The 18,998-nt window shown below is 46.6% G+C and overlaps 1 protein-coding gene across 3 annotated transcripts in view; it reads left to right on the forward strand.

Annotated features, from left to right (window-relative positions):
* VSTM2L (V-set and transmembrane domain containing 2 like) overlaps positions 1-3,740 on the forward strand; it is a 38,760-nt gene extending 35,020 nt beyond the window's left edge. For 2 of the 3 annotated variants that reach the window (XM_058685565.1, XM_058685566.1), the window contains one exon: positions 2,329-3,740. In XM_058685565.1, coding sequence (XP_058541548.1) covers positions 2,329-2,601 — 273 coding nt within the window. In that variant the 3' untranslated portion in view covers positions 2,602-3,740. Of the gene's footprint in view, positions 1-1,871; positions 2,204-2,328 lie in introns of those variants that run through there. The other variant, XM_058685567.1, reaches the window with a different exon arrangement.
* The last annotated feature ends 15,258 nt before the right edge of the window (positions 3,741-18,998 follow it).

The raw sequence follows: 18,998 nt of genomic DNA on the forward strand, positions 1-18,998 counted from the left end.
TTAACTTCTTATGGTGAACTGTGGATTCACAGAAAATGGCAGTAATAGATCATAGTGTCCGCTTGCCTTTCACCCAGCTTCCCCAGTGACAACCTTTTCTCTTCTCGTTGGCAAAAATTCTTAGTAGCTCTATATTCGCCGCAGGTTTATTCATAAGAGCTCTAGTCTTGGAAACTCCCCACCTGTCCATCAACTGGTGGCTGGATAAACCAATTGTGGTGTGGTCCTGTGATGGAATACTACTCAGCGATGCAAAAGGACAAATTGAGTCTTGCAACAACATGAAGCAGTCTCACTGATACTCTCTTGTGTGGAAGAAGCCACACACGAAAAGAGTTCAAGGACAGACAAAACTAATCAATAGTGACAAAAGTCAGAGTAGGTGGGGGTGAGTATTGATGAGGAAGGACCGCAAGGGTGTGCCCTAGAGGGTTATAAGTGTCCCATGCCTCGCTCTGGGTGGTGGCCACACAGGCATACATGAATTCAATTTCATCAAACTGTATGCACTTTACCGCATACAAGTTATATTTCAATTTTATTTTATTTTATTATTATTTTTTAACATTTACTCATTTCTTTTTTAATTTTTTTAATGCTTATTTAATTTTGAGAGAGAGAGAGAGAGAGAGAGAGACAGAGCACGAGTGGGAGAGGGGCAGAGAGAGAGAGGGAGACAGAGAATCCGAAGCAGGCTCTAGGCTCTGAGCTGAAAGCTCAGATGTGGGGCTTGAACTCCTGAACTGGGAGAGCATGACCTGAGCCAAAGTCGGATGTTCAACCAACTGAGCCACCCAGGTGCCCCACATTTATTCATTTCTGAGAGACAAAGAGACAGAGCATGAGATGGGGAGAGGCAGACAGAGAAGGAGGCACAGAATCCAAAGCAGGTTCCAAGCTCTGGGCTGTCAGCACAGAGCCCGACACGGGGCTCGAACCCATGGACCATGAGATCATGACCTGAGCTGACGTGGGACGCTTAACCGACTGAGCCACCCAGGTGCCCCATATTTCAATTTTAAAATAAAAAATGTTAAACCCAGGGAGCCTGGGTGGCTCAGTCGGTTAAGCGTCCGACGTCAGCTCAGGTCATGATCTCATGGTCCATGGGTTCGAATCCCACGTCGGGCTCTGTGCTGACAGCCCAGAGCCTGGAACCTGCTTTGGATTCTGTGTCTCTCTCTCTTTGCCCCTGCCCCACTCGTACTCTGTCTCTCTCAAAAATAAATAAACATTAAAAAAAAATTTAGGGGCACCTGGGTGGCTCAGTTGGTTAAGCATCCGACTTCAGCTCAGGTCATGATCTCACGGTCCGTGAGTTCGAGCCCCGTGTCGGGCTGTGTGCTGACAGCTCAGAGCCTGGAGCCTGTTTTAGATTCTGTGTCTCCCTCTCTCTCTGACCCTTCCCCGTTCATGCTCTGTCTCTGTCTCAAAAACAAATAAACATTAAAAAAAAAATTTTTTTTTTAATTTAAACCCAATCAAATAAGCACGGAGCCAAAGTACAAAGACAAATATTACAGATACTCTTGCTCCCCACAACTGGAGTGAAGTTAGTATCCTGATATATTTGTGATCAGCAACCTTTTTTTTTTTTTTAATGTTTTATTTATTTTTTAGAGAGAGAGAGTACTAGTGGGGAAAGGGCAGAGAAAGAGGGAGACAGCCTGAAGAAGGCTCCAGGCTCCGGGCTGTCCGCACAGAGCCCGACGCGGGGCTCAAACTCGTGAACGGTGCGATCATGACCTGAGCCGAACTGACTTAACTGACTGAGCCACCCAGGCGACCCCCCACCCCCCCGCCCCGCCCTGCCTTTTTTTTTTTTTAAAGAAGTAGAACATTTCACACTAGGCCAAGACTTCACTTTGCAGTCTATCCCAGGTTCACGGACCTCCCCTGGGCTCCAGCCCAGAGACGACCACTGCATCCCCTCCCGTCTGCTTTCACACTTGCACACACGTTGTCTCCAAGGCCAGGATGGAGTGTTTTTATGCGTTTATTTACAGACATGACGTGGCCCTGAGGGGCTCGGCAATGAGCTCTCCCTCCCTGAAGGTCCCTGAGCCCAACTCTAGCTCAGGCTTTTTAACTGCTGTGCGGTATTCCATCACATCAACTGACTACCGCCTACTTATTCGTTCTGTTGATGGACACTGAAGTCGTTTCTACTTTTTTGCTATTTAACTCACTCTCCTGCAAGCCTCCCACTGCCCTTGTGGGAGTGTCTCTGGGGCCCCATGCTACAAGCGTGCTCCTGGTTCCAGCGCTCCCCGTCTTCCCAGCTCCCACCTGATGGCCAGGTCATGGTCTCTCTGTCCCCTTCCCCAGGTGGTCAAGGTGGTAGGCAGCAACATCTCCCACAAACTGCGTCTGTCAAGGGTGAAGCCCACGGACGAAGGCACCTATGAGTGCCGTGTCATCGACTTCAGCGACGGCAAGGCCCGGCACCACAAGGTCAAGGCCTACCTTCGGGTGCAGCCGGGAGAGAACTCGGTCCTGCACCTGCCCGAAGCCCCACCCGCTGCGCCCGCCCCACCCCCCCCAAAGCCGGGCAAGGAGCTGCGGAAGCGTTCATTGGATGAGGAGGCCTGCAGCCTCTAGACTGATGCCCACTTGGCCGCCCACCCACCCCGCGCCCCTACAGCTGTACAGAGTGCATGAGGAGCCGCTGGACCCCTGGGGACGGGACCGCCTGGGTCCAGCCGCCTCCCCATCCCCAAGACTGCCTGTGGCCACCACGTCGGCCCTCTGCCCACCACTCCCTTGCTCAGCATGTAAGCCCTGCCCGACCCTCCCTTTTCAGACCCCTGCGGTGACCTGGCTCAGAGAAGGTGGCCCCAGGCACTAAAGGGACGACCGCCCCGAACGCCAGGGTGGGCACCGTGCCAGGGCCAGGCTGCCTCTCTGTCACCAGCTTCAGTGGAGTCCAGTGTTTTGCTTTGCTTGCTTGTTCCCCATCCTGTCCCAAGCCAGGGCCTCCCAGCCTTATTCTCCCTCCTTCCCCATCATCCCCTGCTTGAACCTGGGGGTGTGGACAGTGACCCCTCCCTGAACTTGGACTTGAATCTTCTGAGCAGAACTAGGGCCTCTCCCCTGGTGACAGAGCCCCCAGGAGAGCCTTGTTCTGAGCCCGTGTCCTGTAAACAGGGTCACTCGGGCCCTGGGAGGAGAGGGAGACACCTCACTGCCTCCTGGTGGGTCCTTCCTGTCCAGCTTCCCTGTACCTAAGAAACAGCTCCCTGTCCCACCTTCTGCAGAGGTGGGGGAACCAGGAATCTGCCCGTTTACGTGGCGAGTCCGAAGGAGGGCCTTTTCCCCTCTGACCCAGTGGCCCAATGCAGAGTTTTGCACCAGCAGGACCCCTTCGAGGGTCTTCAAGGCTCTCCCAGGAGCCCCCCTCTGCCAGCTCCCAACGTCCCAGCCCCCTTCTGGGGCCCATGCCACGCCCACTCAAGGGCCTGGGGCTGTTGGGAGCCCAAAGCCCCCCAGTACCAACCTCCTCACAATTCCTAATCAGGGGGGACACCCACCCCCTGGTGATTTGTAAATATTTCTATTGGGCCCAACACCCCCTGGGAACTGGCTCAAACCTCTGGCCACCCCTTAGTGACGGGAGTTGGGATATGGGAGAGGCCGAGGGCTCTGCCCGGGGGGTGTGTGTGGGTAACCCTGTACACATGATCCAATCCGTGACTAACCAGCCAACCTGAATAAAGCGGTTTAAAAAAAACAAAACAAACCCTCGGGCAGTGTCTTTCTGGGGCATTTGTGTCTGGAGCAGTGCGGCAGGAGAGGCACAGGTGGGGACGGCTTGGCCAGCAACTTCTCGCTTCCGCTCTCTGTCCCCCAAGCGCAGAACGTGAGCTGGCTGGGGCACGAGGGGAGGGCCAAGGGAAGCCAGCCTTCGTCCAGCTCCAGTCCCGTCACCAGGCACTTGAATTATTCTTAGATTTTGAGGCAATCACACATACAGAAGAGTGCCTAAAACACGTTTACACTGTTTTGTCAATAAAGACATTATAAAGCAAATGCGGGCGAGCCACCACCTACCAAACCACAGCAGTCCAGAACAGAAGCCCCCAGCCCAGCCGGTCCTGATCATACCCACTTGCCTCCCTCTTAGAGAGTAACCACCGCCCTGACTTTTAAGCTGGGCACGTTTTTCATGTTCTTTTCATAGCTTTACTGCCCTTATGTATGTCATCGTAAGCAATACAGCGGGGTCTGGTCTCTCACTTAGAACTATATGCACGGAATCATATCATTTCTGTCCTCGCATGTACCGCTCTGTGAGCGTCATTTGTGTGTTGCATGTGTCTGTAATTTGTCCATTTTTCTTACTGCATGAATATCCCACAACTGATTTATCCATTCTACTGTTGACAAAAATTTGTGTTCCCACCTGGGTGCTCTTATCAATAACACTGCCATGGGCATTCTCGCCCAGGTCTCTTGGCGTACGTGAGCATGAGATTCTCAGGTGGGTTTGCTGGGTCAGAGGTTTTGGGATCTCATTTGCTCCCGTGGGTGTGGCCATCACCGTATTACAGTTGAGGAAACAGCATCAAAAGGTTAAGTAGCTTGCCCAAGTCACCCAGTCGCTGAACTCTGCTCTTCCAGACCTGGACCCCCGCTGAACATCACCACCTCTCCTGTCATGCCCCGGGCTTGGATTCCCCTTGGCTCATGCCAGAGGAGTCCCACCTGCCGTAGTCTTGCTGAGAATCTCTCTGCCTGAGGGTGTGTCCTTCTGGGGCTTTCGGGTGAAACCCTCACGGCCAGCTGGTCCCTCCTCTGCACCTACAGGAACCACCGGCATCACCCACACTGAGCCTGGGGCATGAGCCTGTCCCCGAGCTCCCCTGCAGCCAGACTGAGTGAGCCCTCTCTCAAGGGCAGGGACTGGGACCTAAGAGTGCTTGGTTGAGCACTGAATGTGCCCCAGGCCCTGTGCTGATCACCACAGCAGCCCCAAAGGGAAGTGTGTATCCCCAGTTTTGAGATGGAGAGAATCAAGTGTGGGAAAGGGTGGGTTGGAGGCTGGCTGGCTGACTCACTGGATAAGGACATGAATAAGCCAGGCTATGAAGCAGGGCTGGGGGCCTGCTGCAGAATCCAGGTATCCCTGCGCTGGATGGTCTATATGGCCTGTGGTCCTGTCAGATCGGCGGCCAGCCTTTTTCAACAAATATGGTCCCTTCCAGAAACGCCAAAGTGCGAGGCAGGCCCTGACAAGCCCACGTTCCTCTGGAAAGGTATGCGGGGTACAGACTTGTGCTAGAATGATAACACTCTGAGTCCCTACGCTGCACCAAACACTGGTGAAAGGGCTTTCTGTGGGAAATCCCGAGATTCTACAGGATCTCATTTTACACACCCCCTAGGGCGTGTGCCCCATCTCCAGTCTCTCCCACCTTCAGAGGGGCCCTCACCTCCATGGAGGGAGTTTTCTTGCTCCATTGGGAATGCAACCCAGGGGAGTGGAGTGCCTGGGTTAGAATCCTGCCTCTATCCATCCTTGCTGGACATCCTCAGGACCTCGGGCACGGCTCTTCACCTCCTGGAGCCTCAGTTTCCTCTTCTGTGAAATGCGGAAGCTCCCAGGAGGTTAAAATAGAAATCATGAGATACCACTTTGCACACACTTTGATGACGAGAATCAAAAAGATAATAACAAGCGTTGGCGAACACTCATACTCCGCGGGCGGGATTATAAAGTCATGCGGCAGCTTGGGAAAATAGGCAGTTTCTCAGAATGTTAAACATAGAGTTACTCTGTGACCCAGCAGTGCCACTCCCGTGTATATACCCAAGAGAACTGAAAACATGTATCGTGCACAGAAACGTATGCAGGAATACTCACAGCAGCATTATGCATAATAGCCAAAAAGTGGAAACCACCCACATACCCATCAAGTGATGAATGGATACACAGGATGTGGCATATCCAGACAATGGAATATTATTTGGCAGTAAAAAGGAATCCTACACGCTCCATAATAGATGAACCTTGGAAATATTATTCTAAGTGAAAGCAGCCAGACACAAAAGGTCACATACTGGATGATTCCATTTATACGAGATGTCCAGAACAGGAATATCCACAGGGACAGAAAGCAGCCTGGTGGTTGCCAGGGCTAGGGGGAGAGGAGAGCAGGAAGTGAATGCTAATGGGTAGGGGGGTTCTTTTGGGGATGACTGAAATATTCTAAAAGGGATTGTGGTGATGGATGCACAGCTCTGTGAAGATACTGAACACCACTGAATTGTATACTTTACGTGGCTGAACTGTATGGTGTGTGAATTATATCTCAATAAATCTGTTGAAAGAAAGGAGCTGCTCCTAAATACAGCACGGTGCCCGTGGGAGACACCCAGGAAATTCTGACTCCCTATTAATATTGCTGTGAGTCTTTTTAAAAAAAAAATTTAATGTTTATTATTTATTTTTGAGAGAGAGACAGACAGAGCACGAGTGGAGGAGGGGCAGAGACAGAGGGAGACACAGAATCCAAAGCAGGCTCCAGGCTCTGAGCTGTCAGCACAGAACCCGACAAACTGTGAGATCATGACCTGAGCTGAAGTCAGATGCTTTGACTGAGCCACCCAGGTGCCCCAATATTACTGTGATTCTTGTGTGGAAGCCAGAGCCCCGTTGTGCTGACCTCAGAGCATCTGGTGGACAGAAGTTTCTAAAAGGTACCTAGTTCTGTCCTCAAGTCTCAGATAAACCTCTGGACACCCGCAGCTTAGCTGCAGGCCACGTTCCCCTTTGGGTACCACCATAAGAATAATGGGGTTGGTGTGCTTCTTATAAATTCAGATGTCCAGGCCCCCTCTTGCCTCAGATCCCTGCCTACATCAGTAGCTAATGCCCGTAGGTGGGTCTCATGATGGGGAGAGAGAGCAAACTCCTGGCCAGGGACTTCTTCTCATACTCTTGCTCAGCTTCCTTACTCTCGCATCTCTAGCCCTCAGCTCCCTTGGTCTCCAAGGCTCTGAATTCTGGCCCAAACCCCACCTACCCTGGCTGCCTGGCCGCCCTGGTGTATGCCCCTCTCAGGGCTCCCCTGTTAATCCTGTCCAGGGCTTCCCTTTCCCTGCACCCACCTTGTGCAGGGTGGGGATGGGATAACTGAAAGCAAGAACAAGGCGTCTGCTCCCCATTCTTGGTCCTTCACTCCAGAATTCAGGGTGTGAGGCAGGGATGCCCCATTTTAGGAGGTGAGAGCATGTCGAAGTTTCAACCCAGGGGCTGGCCCTCCGGGTTCAGGGCAGAACTGTGTTCTTAGTCCTGGCAAGTCCCGGCTATGTGATGAGCAACCTACGGGTCCAGGCACAGTTCCAAAATCATCCCAGCACCTGAATGAGGAACCAGGTTGGGGCAGAGGATGACGGAGGCCTGGTCCAGGGAAAGGGGAGAGGGACTCAAGAGCCCCACCAGGGACCCTGGAAATGAGTGGGGTCTGCTGCCTACCGAGGCCCACACTTTGGCCAAACCCGGGCATCTGAGTCAGGGGAGCTTGTGAGCAACCCAGGTTTGGGGGCTCTATCCCTGGAGATTCTGACCCAGTAGTTCTAGAGTGGAGCTCAGGGAATCTATGTCCAACAGGATTCTGATGGAGGTGGCCAATGGATAGTTTGAGGAACACTGCACCATATGATCCTTTAAAGAAACAGACACACATAACTGAAAGAAAATAATAATAATACATTTCATAAAAGTGGGTGTTTATTTCACTTAACCACATGTCACAGTCCTTGCTTCTTACCAGCTCTCGTTTTTGCTGCTAACCGAAAGAGCATTCCAGCACGTGGAGGCACCACAATTACCCTAAGGGCTAAGTTATTTCTAATGATTTGCTGTTGCAGGTAATGATTCTCCAAATATGGTTCTATGAACTGCTTGGCACACTCAAGGTGTTTCAGAGTGTGTGGGAAATCCTTAAAACATGGAAATACTAGCACCAGACAGATGAATACACACTTTGAATCTGAGAGAGTCTATCCAACTGCTCTCCCTCAACAAACCTGACAATCTCAAAAAATTGGGGGGGGGGGGTAGAATTTAAGGGGACACGGTGAACTTCGCATTTGGCACACAGAAGCTGCTCTCACTCACCAACGCGGAGGGGGGCAGGGCCCGGGAACCTGAACTGCTCACACATGCTAGCTCGTGAGCTGTTGGGATGCCTTGTGTGCACGGCGACTTGTCTGAAAAGACACCCCCCAAGCTGAGAGCTGTGGTCCCTTCTAAGGAGTAGAACAGAAGGAACATACCCCAGTGGGCTGAACATTTGTAACGGGCAAGTGTTGCATCTGTAACTTGATATGCACATAAATATTTTTCAAAAATTAACTAGGAACCAAAAGTAAATAAAATGGAGGGAATCCTGCTATGCGCACCACGCGGTGACTGAGCTCTCTCTCCCTCCCCACTCCCACTTCTTGTGTTGCTCGATTTTGTCTTGATGTAGCTTAGGTATCCACACTTGTTTTAGGCCATTTGTCTCAGCGAAGACTTGCCCGCTCCTAGCCCCAGCGTGTGAATCTTGTTTAATCTAAGCTAGGGGCTCTTTGTGTGGAGTCCACAGATCACCCCAATCAGGGATCCGTGGATCATACGCATGGGATTCACCAACTTTCATGGGGAAAACAACCACTACATCTCTGTTTTTACTAAGCTCCAACTGAAGTTTAGCATTTCCTTCTCTTATGAATGTAAGCAACAAACCACAGTAGTGTGGGCAGCAACTTTGTGACTTTATCACCAAGAGAAATCACAAATATTTTCATATCACAAAAGTTATTACAGTGTCTCAGAACACTGTTCACACTCATCACTACTACAAAATTATGGTTGTTATTAGATCTGCTGCTAGAATTTGTTATTTAATGCACTAATAAAGAAGCAAGTTTATTCCTATATCACACATTTCCAAAAATATATTTTGGAAACTGTATTTCAATGTAATTGGTTTCCTTTGTAATGCTATCATTTTATTTTATGCAGTTAAAAACAGTCTTCTGAGAAGGGGTCCATAGGTTTTGCCAGACTGCCAAAGAGGTCCATGGCACAGAAGAGGTGGATAAACCCTGGTCTAAGCCAGGGCTGGCAATTCCATTATCCTGGCTGGGGACTAGCTGAAGAAGGGTCATGTGACCTGCTGTGTTACATTCACCGTGAAATTTGAGGGGACATCTGCTGGAGGCAGAGTGGAGCCCCTCTTGGGAAAGGTCTCTTAAAAGGAGACACAAGGAAGTCATACTTTCTTCCTCTGCTCCCTAGTGTCTGGACATGTGAGCTGGGAATTTCTCCTACCATTGGGCAACCATGCAGAGAGCAGCTGATCCACTTGATATGTAGAAGCAACTGGTGTGAAAAGCCTAGGTCTTTCAGGATGCAGTGGATTGAGTGAATTAGACAAGAACCTCCCTACCTCTGGATTCCTATTATCAACCAATAAATCCCTTATGGTTTAGGCCAGTTGGGTCAGTTGTCAATTACTTGAAGACAAGAGCAGTTTCTTCAACCCACCATGTTATTTTTGTCCCCCCATGTTTTCCATGCTTGATCCTAACCATCACTGGAGTCACATGGAGAAACAAGCCAGTTCCTTCTTCCATCTGACCCTTATTTCGATTGATCACATCTTTTCTCCTTGAGGCTGAACATCTTCAGGTCCTTCAATGGACTCAAGAGACATGTTTTTAATATGTCTGTCTGTCTAGGTCAGTAGTTCCCAAACTTTAGCATGCATCAGAATCATGTTAATGTTTGTTAACGTTAACTTGTTAAAACGTACATTTCTAGGTCCCACTCTGAGAGTTTTCGATTCAGCAAACACTGGAGTGAGTCTCAATAATTTGCCTTTCTAACAAATTCCCTCACTGTGATGATGCTGCTGGTCTTGGGGACCACAGTTTGAGAACCACTGGTCTAGGTCCCTATAAAAATATGGCTTCCCCAGATGAAATCACTACTCAAGACGGGGGTCTGACTAGTGTTAGTTAAGCAGAGCAGAACTATCACCTCCCTCAGTATCAAGAGCATGCTCCTATTATTGCAGCCCAGATTACAAACTGCTGTTCTATACTACTGAACTCTATGTCACCAAAACTCTGAAACTTGTATCATACATGTGGCTCCTATCCTACAGAATAGGAAGTATCGCTTGTTGAGTACTTGTCATGTGCCAAGTGTTTTAATGAGTTATCTCATTTAATTCTCACATTGATCCTTGAGATGGACAGCAATCTCTGGGGAGACTGATACCCAGAGAAATGAAAAAAATTCCCAAGGTCACCTAGCTGGTAAATGAATGAGAGACCCAGGATTTGAGCCTGGCTTATAGAACTCTATAATTAAGAACTTTCCTCCTGCTTAACAGCATCTATTAATCAGCTGCCCTTTGGGGCCCAAGACAAATTTACCTACTTGTGCCTCATCCAACTCATTCATCTTTCTTGTCTACAAAGTCATCAAATGCGATTTCTGTCAAATGCCCTAGGTTTCTTGACCCTCCAAGATCTCCTTCAACGACAACTCAGCCCTTTTACTGTCTCTACTCCTGCCCCAAAGAGAAGGAGGTTAGGCTTGCTGAGTTGCATTTGGAGCCACATGAGTTTGGTTTCTGAAAGTGTTAACTGTGGGCACATTTTAATAAAGACCATTTTCTAGGCTACAGTTACATAAATGTTCTAATGTAATATGCAAATGTACCACAAGTGATTTAGGGTGTGCTAGACCTTTATTGTTCCAGTTGCAGTTATGTTGATTTAGCCCATAGCTTTATGGTTAATAATATATTAAGCGACCTTATTTTTTAATCTCCCTTTGTCCTCATTTCTCATCTTTTTCCACATTAAGGGACTTACGCCTGCACAAAGATTCAGTTTAATGAACCATCAATCCTTGAATAAGTGTAGTTGCAATAGGATTCCATTCAAATTCTAGGGAAGGAGTTATGTTCATGAGTTTTCACCCTCTTGATGGGATTCTTGGTTTCATCATAAATATAATGACCCACTTTATCCTTAGTAGTGCTTTTTTGCATTACATTCTAATTTGCCTGATATTAACATTGTTAGACCAATTGTCTTTGGTTATTATTTGCCTGGGCTATCTTTTTCTGTCTGTTTTGAACATTTCTGTGTCATTGTCTTAGGTATAGTATCTCTTATACATAGCTTCTAGCCGGATTTTGATTTTTAAAAGAAAAAAATTCATTTGATAATCTCTGTCTTTAATAGGTAAGTTTAGTCCACTTACATTTATTGTGATTACTGATTTATTTGGATTTATTTTCTACATCTTATTTTGTGTGTGTGTTGTGTGTGTTTTCTATTACCATGGTGGGTGGGTGAGGTGGGGTGAAGAGTATGTGTGATTAGTTTAATTTTTTTTCTTGACTTTTTGACGAATAGTACCCCATCCCTTTTCCTCCCCACTTATTTGAAGGCTATAAATCACATTTCTTTCAGTGGTTTTATTTTACTTTTTAACATACTTATTTAACTATGTATTTTCCTAACAGTTTAAAGTTATTCAGTAACTCTATTTTCCTTTTGACAAGACAACCCCTTTAACATAATGTAATTACTAATTGAACTGCCCCCCCCCCACCCCATCTTCCTGGTAATAGAATTACCAGGAATTCTTCCTGGTCTAGAATTTTAATTACTCTATTTTTCATAAAAATTAATATTTATATGATCAGAAATTAACTAGATTTACCAATATATTTGACCAATTTCTGACCTAGTGTTTTTCTTCTTTCACTTTCTGTTTTGCTGAAATACATACTTTATTAATCTTTTCAATGAGGATTTGGGTGGTAAACTATCTTAACCTATGAAAGGCTGAAAATGTCTGTCATTTGCTCTCCTTTCTCAGTGTTCATCTAGCTGTGCATTGAGGTAGGTTGATTATGCCTTTCCCTCTGCATGTTTAGGATATTACTCTCTGTCTCTGTCATCTGTTGCTATCGATGAGAAATCTTCTGTCAGCTCAATTGGCATTCTTTCACAGGCAATTTCTTTTGTAACTCAAGATTTTTCTCTTTATCTTTGACATTCTGCTCTATCATTACAATTTTTCTGGTTGAGATATATTTTTTACCAACTTGTTTTAACTGTTGGTATGTGTTTTTTGCCTGAGGACTTTCTTTCTGATTCTGAAATATTCTCAGCCACCATATCTTAAATATTGTAACTCCATTACAACCTTTATTCTATCCTTCTCGAATTTCTATTACACATATGTTGGAAACTTTCAATCTGTTTACCATGTCTTTCTTTTTTTTATTTTTTAATGTTTACTTATTTTTGACAGAGAGAGAGAGAGAGAGAGAGAGAGAGAGCGAGCATGCGGGGTAGGGGCAGAAAGGGAGACACAGAATCTGAAGCAGACTCCAGGTTCTGAGCTGTCAGCACAGAGCCCAATGCAGGGCTCGAACTCACAAACCGTGAGATCATGACCTGAGCCAAAGTCGGACACTCAACCGACTGAGCCACCCAGGCGCCCCTGGTTTACCATGTCTTAACTGGCTCTTTCATATTTTCCATTTCTTTATCTCCATCTACGTGAATTACTCAGGACTATCTATCAATTCACTAACTATCTCTTCAAATGTGTTTGATTTAGAGTTTATTCCATTTGAATTCACTTCAATAATACTTTTCATTTTTAGTATTTCTCATTGTTTCTTTTCACATCAACAATTGTTTTACTTCATAACTTTCTCCTTTTTACAGGAAAGGAAGTCAATCCTTCCTTTACCTTTTTTAAAGTCCTAAACTTAAACTCACTTCCAAGATTGCTCTATTATTTGCACTTATCACAAGTGAATCCATCCATAACGAGTTGAGCTTACTGGCTGCCTCAGTGTCAGTTTCTTCACAGGCTTATTTTTAAGAGGAATTTTTCTCTCCATTTTCTTTTTCTGTACTTGTCTAAACCCAGACTCTTGGGACCCTAGTCCCAAACCAGGCTTCCTGAAGGTGGCTCAGGATTCTCAGTCTGGGGGGCTATCAGAGATGTCACAGATGAAGTTAATGAGTTGGGGTGGCTTAGCTCAGGTCCCACTCGCCAGACCTACATCTGTCCCCCCTGTTACCTAACATACAGTTTTAAGCAATGAGTCTGATGCTAAACCTCCAGTTCTCCAAGAATCCTTTTGGTCCCCATTTACTCTGCAGGACTGGAATTCCTTGTCACTTCTGGACCCTGGGCCTGGCAGGTCTGAGGCTTTGGGATCCATTTACTTTGTAGTTCTCATCCCTTTCCATTCCAAAGAGTTTACCATATTTGTGAGTATGGCTATGTGATTTCATTTATTTAAAAATATATGGGGGCGCCTGGGTGGCGCAGTCGGTTAAGCGTCCGACTTCAGCCAGGTCACGATCTCGCGGTCCGTGAGTTCGAGCCCCGCGTCGGGCTCTGGGCTGATGGCTCGGAGCCTGGAGCCTGTTTCCGATTCTGTGTCTCCCTCTCTCTCTGCCCCTCTCCCGCCCGTTCATGCTCTGTCTCTCTCTGTCCCAAAAATAAATAAAAAACATTATAAAAAAAATAATAATAAAAAAAATAAAAATATATGTAATTTATATATTATTGCACTGTATAAAGAGAAGTTTTTTCCCCCCGCAATTCATGGACAGTGTGGTTAATTTTTTCCTATATCATTATTGACGTATGACTTATATCCAAAAAAGCATCAATGTAAAGTGTAAAAATTCAATGAGTTTTGATAAATATAGTCATGTAATCACTGTTACAATCAAGAAAAGAATGCTTTCATCACCAGCCCCTGCAAACTTCCCTTGTACACCTTTGCTATCAATCCTCTTGCCAAAACCCCAGCCCAGGTTATCACTGATCTGCTTTCTATCTGTAGAATAGTTTTGCCTTTCCTACAACTTCACATAAATTGAATCAGAGAGTAGATACTCTTATGTTTGGCTTCTCTCACTAAACATAGTGATTCTGAGATGTATCCATATCCTGTATTCCAATACTTCATTCCTTTGTACTTTTGAGTAGTATTTTGTTGTGTGGATTTATCACAATTTGTTTATCCATCCTTTCATCGATGGACATTTGGGTTGTTTCTAGTTTGAGGCTATTACATACAAATCTTCCATGTATATCCATACACAAGTCTTTCTGTGGACATGTTCTCATTTCTCTTGGGTAATTATCTAAGACTGAGATTACTGGGCACCAAGCTAAGTGTATGTTTAACTTTACAAGGAATTTCCAAACTGTTTTTCAAAGTGGCTGCACCATTTTGCATTCCCATCTACAATGTGTGAGGGTTCTGGCTGAGGAGCAGGTTATTTTTAAAGCGCGGACTCAATGCCATCTTGACTGGAGGTGACTATAAAAACACTTGCGAATGTAGACTGAGCTAGAAAATGCCAGGAATGGTAATGAAGCTCTGTGAGGGCACAGACTCTTAAGTGTCCTGTTTACTGCTGCATCCCCAATGCCTAGCACAGGTCTTGGCTTATGGCACACACTCTGTAAATGAATATGGATTTGCCTCTGATAAACATTAACAGCTTGTAAGGGCTGGGTCAAAGTTTAGACCCACTGCATCTTATTTAACCAAAGGAAGTTTTTTGGAGCCCTGTTTTCTCCTTCCCTAAATTTCACAAAAACCCTTGTTTTGAACTAGTTGGCATTTCGACCCTGAGTTCTACCACCCTTTCAGCCAGGCTTCTTATCACAGTTCAAGAGGGTCACCCTACCTCCCTGCACTGGGTATGCATTTCAGCCAGCAGGAACGAGAAAAAGGGTGAGAAGGTACACACTCTCTCTTTAAAAGACACTTGTTTGACGATGAAGATCATTTCTGTTTACCTGTCGTGGGACAGAACTTAGTCACATGGCCGCATCTAGCTGCAAGGGACACCAGAAAACATGGCCTTTATTCTGACAGCTGTGTGCCTAGATGAATAGCAGCGTTCCTGTACTCAGAGGAACGGGAAGATAGATATTGGATCACTTCCAGCAGGCCCCACTGCGAGCCTGACTTTGTCCTGAATTCTAGGTACTTCAGGCTCAGTACACTGTATTATTTGAAAAACATGTTTATTCCTCAACTCTACGGAGGAATTTTCAATTCACTATACAAAAGAAAGCCAGGCTGGTGGGGATAGCAGAGGCGTCTCATTCAGCACCACCAGGCCCAACTCCCTGCCCCCAGGCCAGCCACCTAGTTCTCCTCCCTCAGGGCTGTCTGCTCCAGGTACAGGGGGTAGGAAGCAGTTGAAGGATGGGGCCTTTGCAGAAGGGAGGAGTTAATGATGGGATCCGTTGGAGGCCCATACCGCTAACCTTCCTGGGGCCCTGGGTGACCTACCTGAGGAAGCTCTGGCAGATCCTATCACTGCACTGAGTGCAGACAGCTGGGTCCACCTGGCTGCCCTTCTCACAGTCTATCAGGTTTGGGCTCCAGGAAGCTTAGCAGCCTACAGGGGGTAAGGCAAGTCTCAGAGCTGAGTGTCGGAGACAGTAACCACCCGCCACATATATCTATTTGAAGTTAATAAAATAGAATACATTAAATAAAACATTCAACTCCTCAGCTGTATCAGTCACATTTCAAATGTTCAATAGAGGGGCGCCTGGGTGGCTCAGGTTAAGCGTCTGACTTCAGCTCAGGTCATGATCTTGCCTTCCGTGAGTTCGAGCCCCGCATCGGGCTCTGGGCTGACGGCTCAGAGCCTGGAGCCTGCTTCTGATTCTGTGTCTCCCTCTCTCTCTGCCCCTCCCCCGTTCATGCTCTGTCTCTCTCTGTCTCAAAAATAAATAAACGTTAAAAAAAAATTTTTTTTTAATGTTCAATAGATACAGATAACTAATGGCTACTATAACGGATAGCACAGATAGAGAATATTTCCATCACTGAAGAAGGTTCTATCAAATAGCATCGTTCCAGAGGAAAGACATCTCAGGTCATGTTAACAGAGGCAGAGTACCAAGAAAGAGACAGGTGATAGGGCTGGTCTATATATCATGCCAGGCAGACCTCAGCTGGGCCACTATGGTCCGTGGCCCCAGATTTTGTGAGGGAAGCAACTGAGAGAGAGGAAGGCATCCAGGCATCCAGAGTACAGAGAAGTGTAGGAAATATATCTGTGTCTTGTTTAAAGAAGTTTTAGCATGGGTTCCTCCAGAAGCAAATGCTAGGCCAAAACACTGGGGGCAAGGAGTTTGCCTGGGGGTGATCCCAGGAAGCACCAGCAGGGGAATGGGGAAGTGAGACAGGAAAGTGTGCACTGTCAGACAAGTGACCGTTGTGAGCAAGTGGGGCTCCATCCTACTGGGAAGCTCTGGGAGCCAAGACAGAGCACACATCTCAAAATCATCCTGCCCAAAGGCTGGAGAGTGGTGGTTTTTATGCCTCAGCTTCCTCAGTCATTGGCTGAGGCCTGCTTCCAGGCTGTTAATTCACCAGGACTTCTGGCCTGCAAAGTATTAAGACAGAAGGGCTTCCTTAGCTGTAAAGTCCTCAGGCAAAGAGATGCAAACACGGGGCAGCTGGAAGTTGGCTGGAGCACACTGAAGGGGTAAGACTCGCAGAATATGGGCTGGGCTCTCAGCACCATCTGCTACAAAGGAGGAAGATCAACATCCTTAACCCTAGCCTAGCCTCACCTCTCTCTCTCTCTCTCTCTCTCTCTCTCTCTCTCTCTCTCTCTCTCTCACACACACACACACACACACACACACACACACACACACACACAAAACCATATGTTTCCCACACATTTCTCACACAACCTTCTTCCTTTTACTCAGACTTACCCTGCTTCCTCCCACCACAGGACCTTTGTATATACTGTTCTGGATGTCTGAGACACTCATCTACTCTTCCTTTTCTCCTTTCATTTAGTTAAGTCCTACTTACTCTTTTTTTTTTTTTTTTTTAATTTTTAAAGTTCATTTATTTATTTTGAGAGAGAGAGAGAGAGAGAGCACGAGCAAGTTAGGGGCAGAGAGGGGGCGAGAGAGAGAATCCCAAGCAGGCTCTGGGCTGTGAGTGCAGAACCTGATAGGGGGCTTGAACTCACTAACAGTAAGATTATGACCTGAGTTGAAATCAAGTTAGACGTTTAACTGACTGAGCCACCCAGGTACCCCTCTACTTACTCTTCAGGTCTTTGCTCAAAAGACCTGTCCAGTAAGTAGCCTTCCCTGAGGGACACCCCACCCCCCTGCCCCAAGGCAAGAACAAGTCCTCCTGCTGCACTTTGCCCCAGCTCCCTGACCTATAATTGCATCATTATATGTTTGTACGGTTAGCTAATACTGCCTTCCCCATTGGACTGTAAGGAAGGAATCTTGCTTGTCTCGTTCACAGCAACACACAGCAGATCCTCAAGAAATGTATGATGAATGAAAAAAAATTAATGAATGAATAAAACAATGAAGCAACAAATGAGTGAATTCCAGTCGGACTGACTAAGACTCCCAGTAGCCAGAGAGGGAATTTACCAGCTAAAGACCCCAGGAAGAGGAGGAGGCTAATTAGCAATTCATTAGGATCCATTTTCACTTCTGTAGTCAATGCTAATCACTTGTTTGTTTAAAACAGGAAGTTCTGCACTCATTAAATCCATTAGTAAATGAAAATGTTTCTCAGGGAAGTCTGGCCTCCCACACTGGAGTCTACATTCAAGGGGCTGCACCCCCTCTTTTGTACAGACCTCCCAGATGTCAGCAAAGCAGGTGCTCACAAGTTGTTGATACCCTAGGCTAGGGCCCTAGTCCTTTCTCACAGTAGGAGCCTGTGTCTTCAGCTGAGCTCGGGTTCTGCCCCTGTACAATGGGCACAATGTTTAATCTCATGGCTAGTAGTGAAGATTAGAGGGAGCTGTGTAGTCAGGAATGTCAGCTCATACCTTGGTATTATCCTCCCTGAAAGGCTATGGGAGGAGGGAGTCTATTTTAAGGAAGTAGCTACCCAGCAGCCCCACTGGTTTGAACTTAGGGTCTTATTAACAAGCAGGCTCTTCTTTCCTCATAAGCAAGCAGCCCATGCTTAGAGGGTGCTCACAGGCCCACCCTTGCTTTGCATCGGCTCATTTAATCCTCACAGCCAAACCAACAAGGTAGCCCTTATTACCTGCATTTGCAGGTATGGAAACTGAGAGTTGGAGGGGAGCAGCTCTTGCCCGGCCCTTTTCTCTTGCCCATGCTGAGCCATATCCTCAGGAAGCCATCTCTGACCCTCAAAAAAGAAATGGGTGCTCTGCCCATCTTAGGCTTCATCAGGTGGGTCTGCCATTCCCGGGTCTTACTCATCCTAATGTTCCCAGGAGGCCGGTAGCTCTGCAGAAAAGAAACAGTTATGTTTGTCCGAGTGCCAACTAGCTTCAGTACTCGGTGCTTGTCATGCATTAAATCACTGAATCCTTAAAAAAATTCTACTGGGGGAGCTATTATTATTATTATCTCCATCTTACAGATGAAGAAACTGACTTGTCAAAGATCACACGGCTGGTGTTGGGGGGGAAGAATTTCCTCTGACCTTCAAGGTTCTTCTAGCTGGACAAAGAATCAGATTGACATGAGACAAATTAACAGGCAAAAATAAACTTTAATAGTGTATGTATGAGGAGTCCACACACACATGGAAATTCTGAAGACAGTGAAGCAATACGATGCTTATATGAGCTAAGGAGAGCAGTAGGGGATCTGAGGATACAAAGGAGAGAAAGACCATTAGCAGGAAGATGAGGAGAGATGTTTGGAAAACAAAGGTTGTCCTGTTATAGAAATAAGTTTCTTAGGTAAGAAGGAATCTCTGTGAATAACCCTCTTCCCAGTATAAGCAGGCAGTTGAGGAGAAGGTAAAAAGCTTTTCCTGAATCTGCTGGGGTTTTATTGCTTTTAACTCAAAATAATGTTCATGACAAAGTGGCCCATTTTGGGGTGGCCTGCCTTGAACCCCTAACTGTGTGTAAATGGCAAAGGCAGTCTGCCTTCA

Source organism: Neofelis nebulosa, chromosome 9, assembly GCF_028018385.1.
Source record: "Neofelis nebulosa isolate mNeoNeb1 chromosome 9, mNeoNeb1.pri, whole genome shotgun sequence".
NCBI classification, from domain to species: Eukaryota; Metazoa; Chordata; class Mammalia; order Carnivora; family Felidae; genus Neofelis; species Neofelis nebulosa.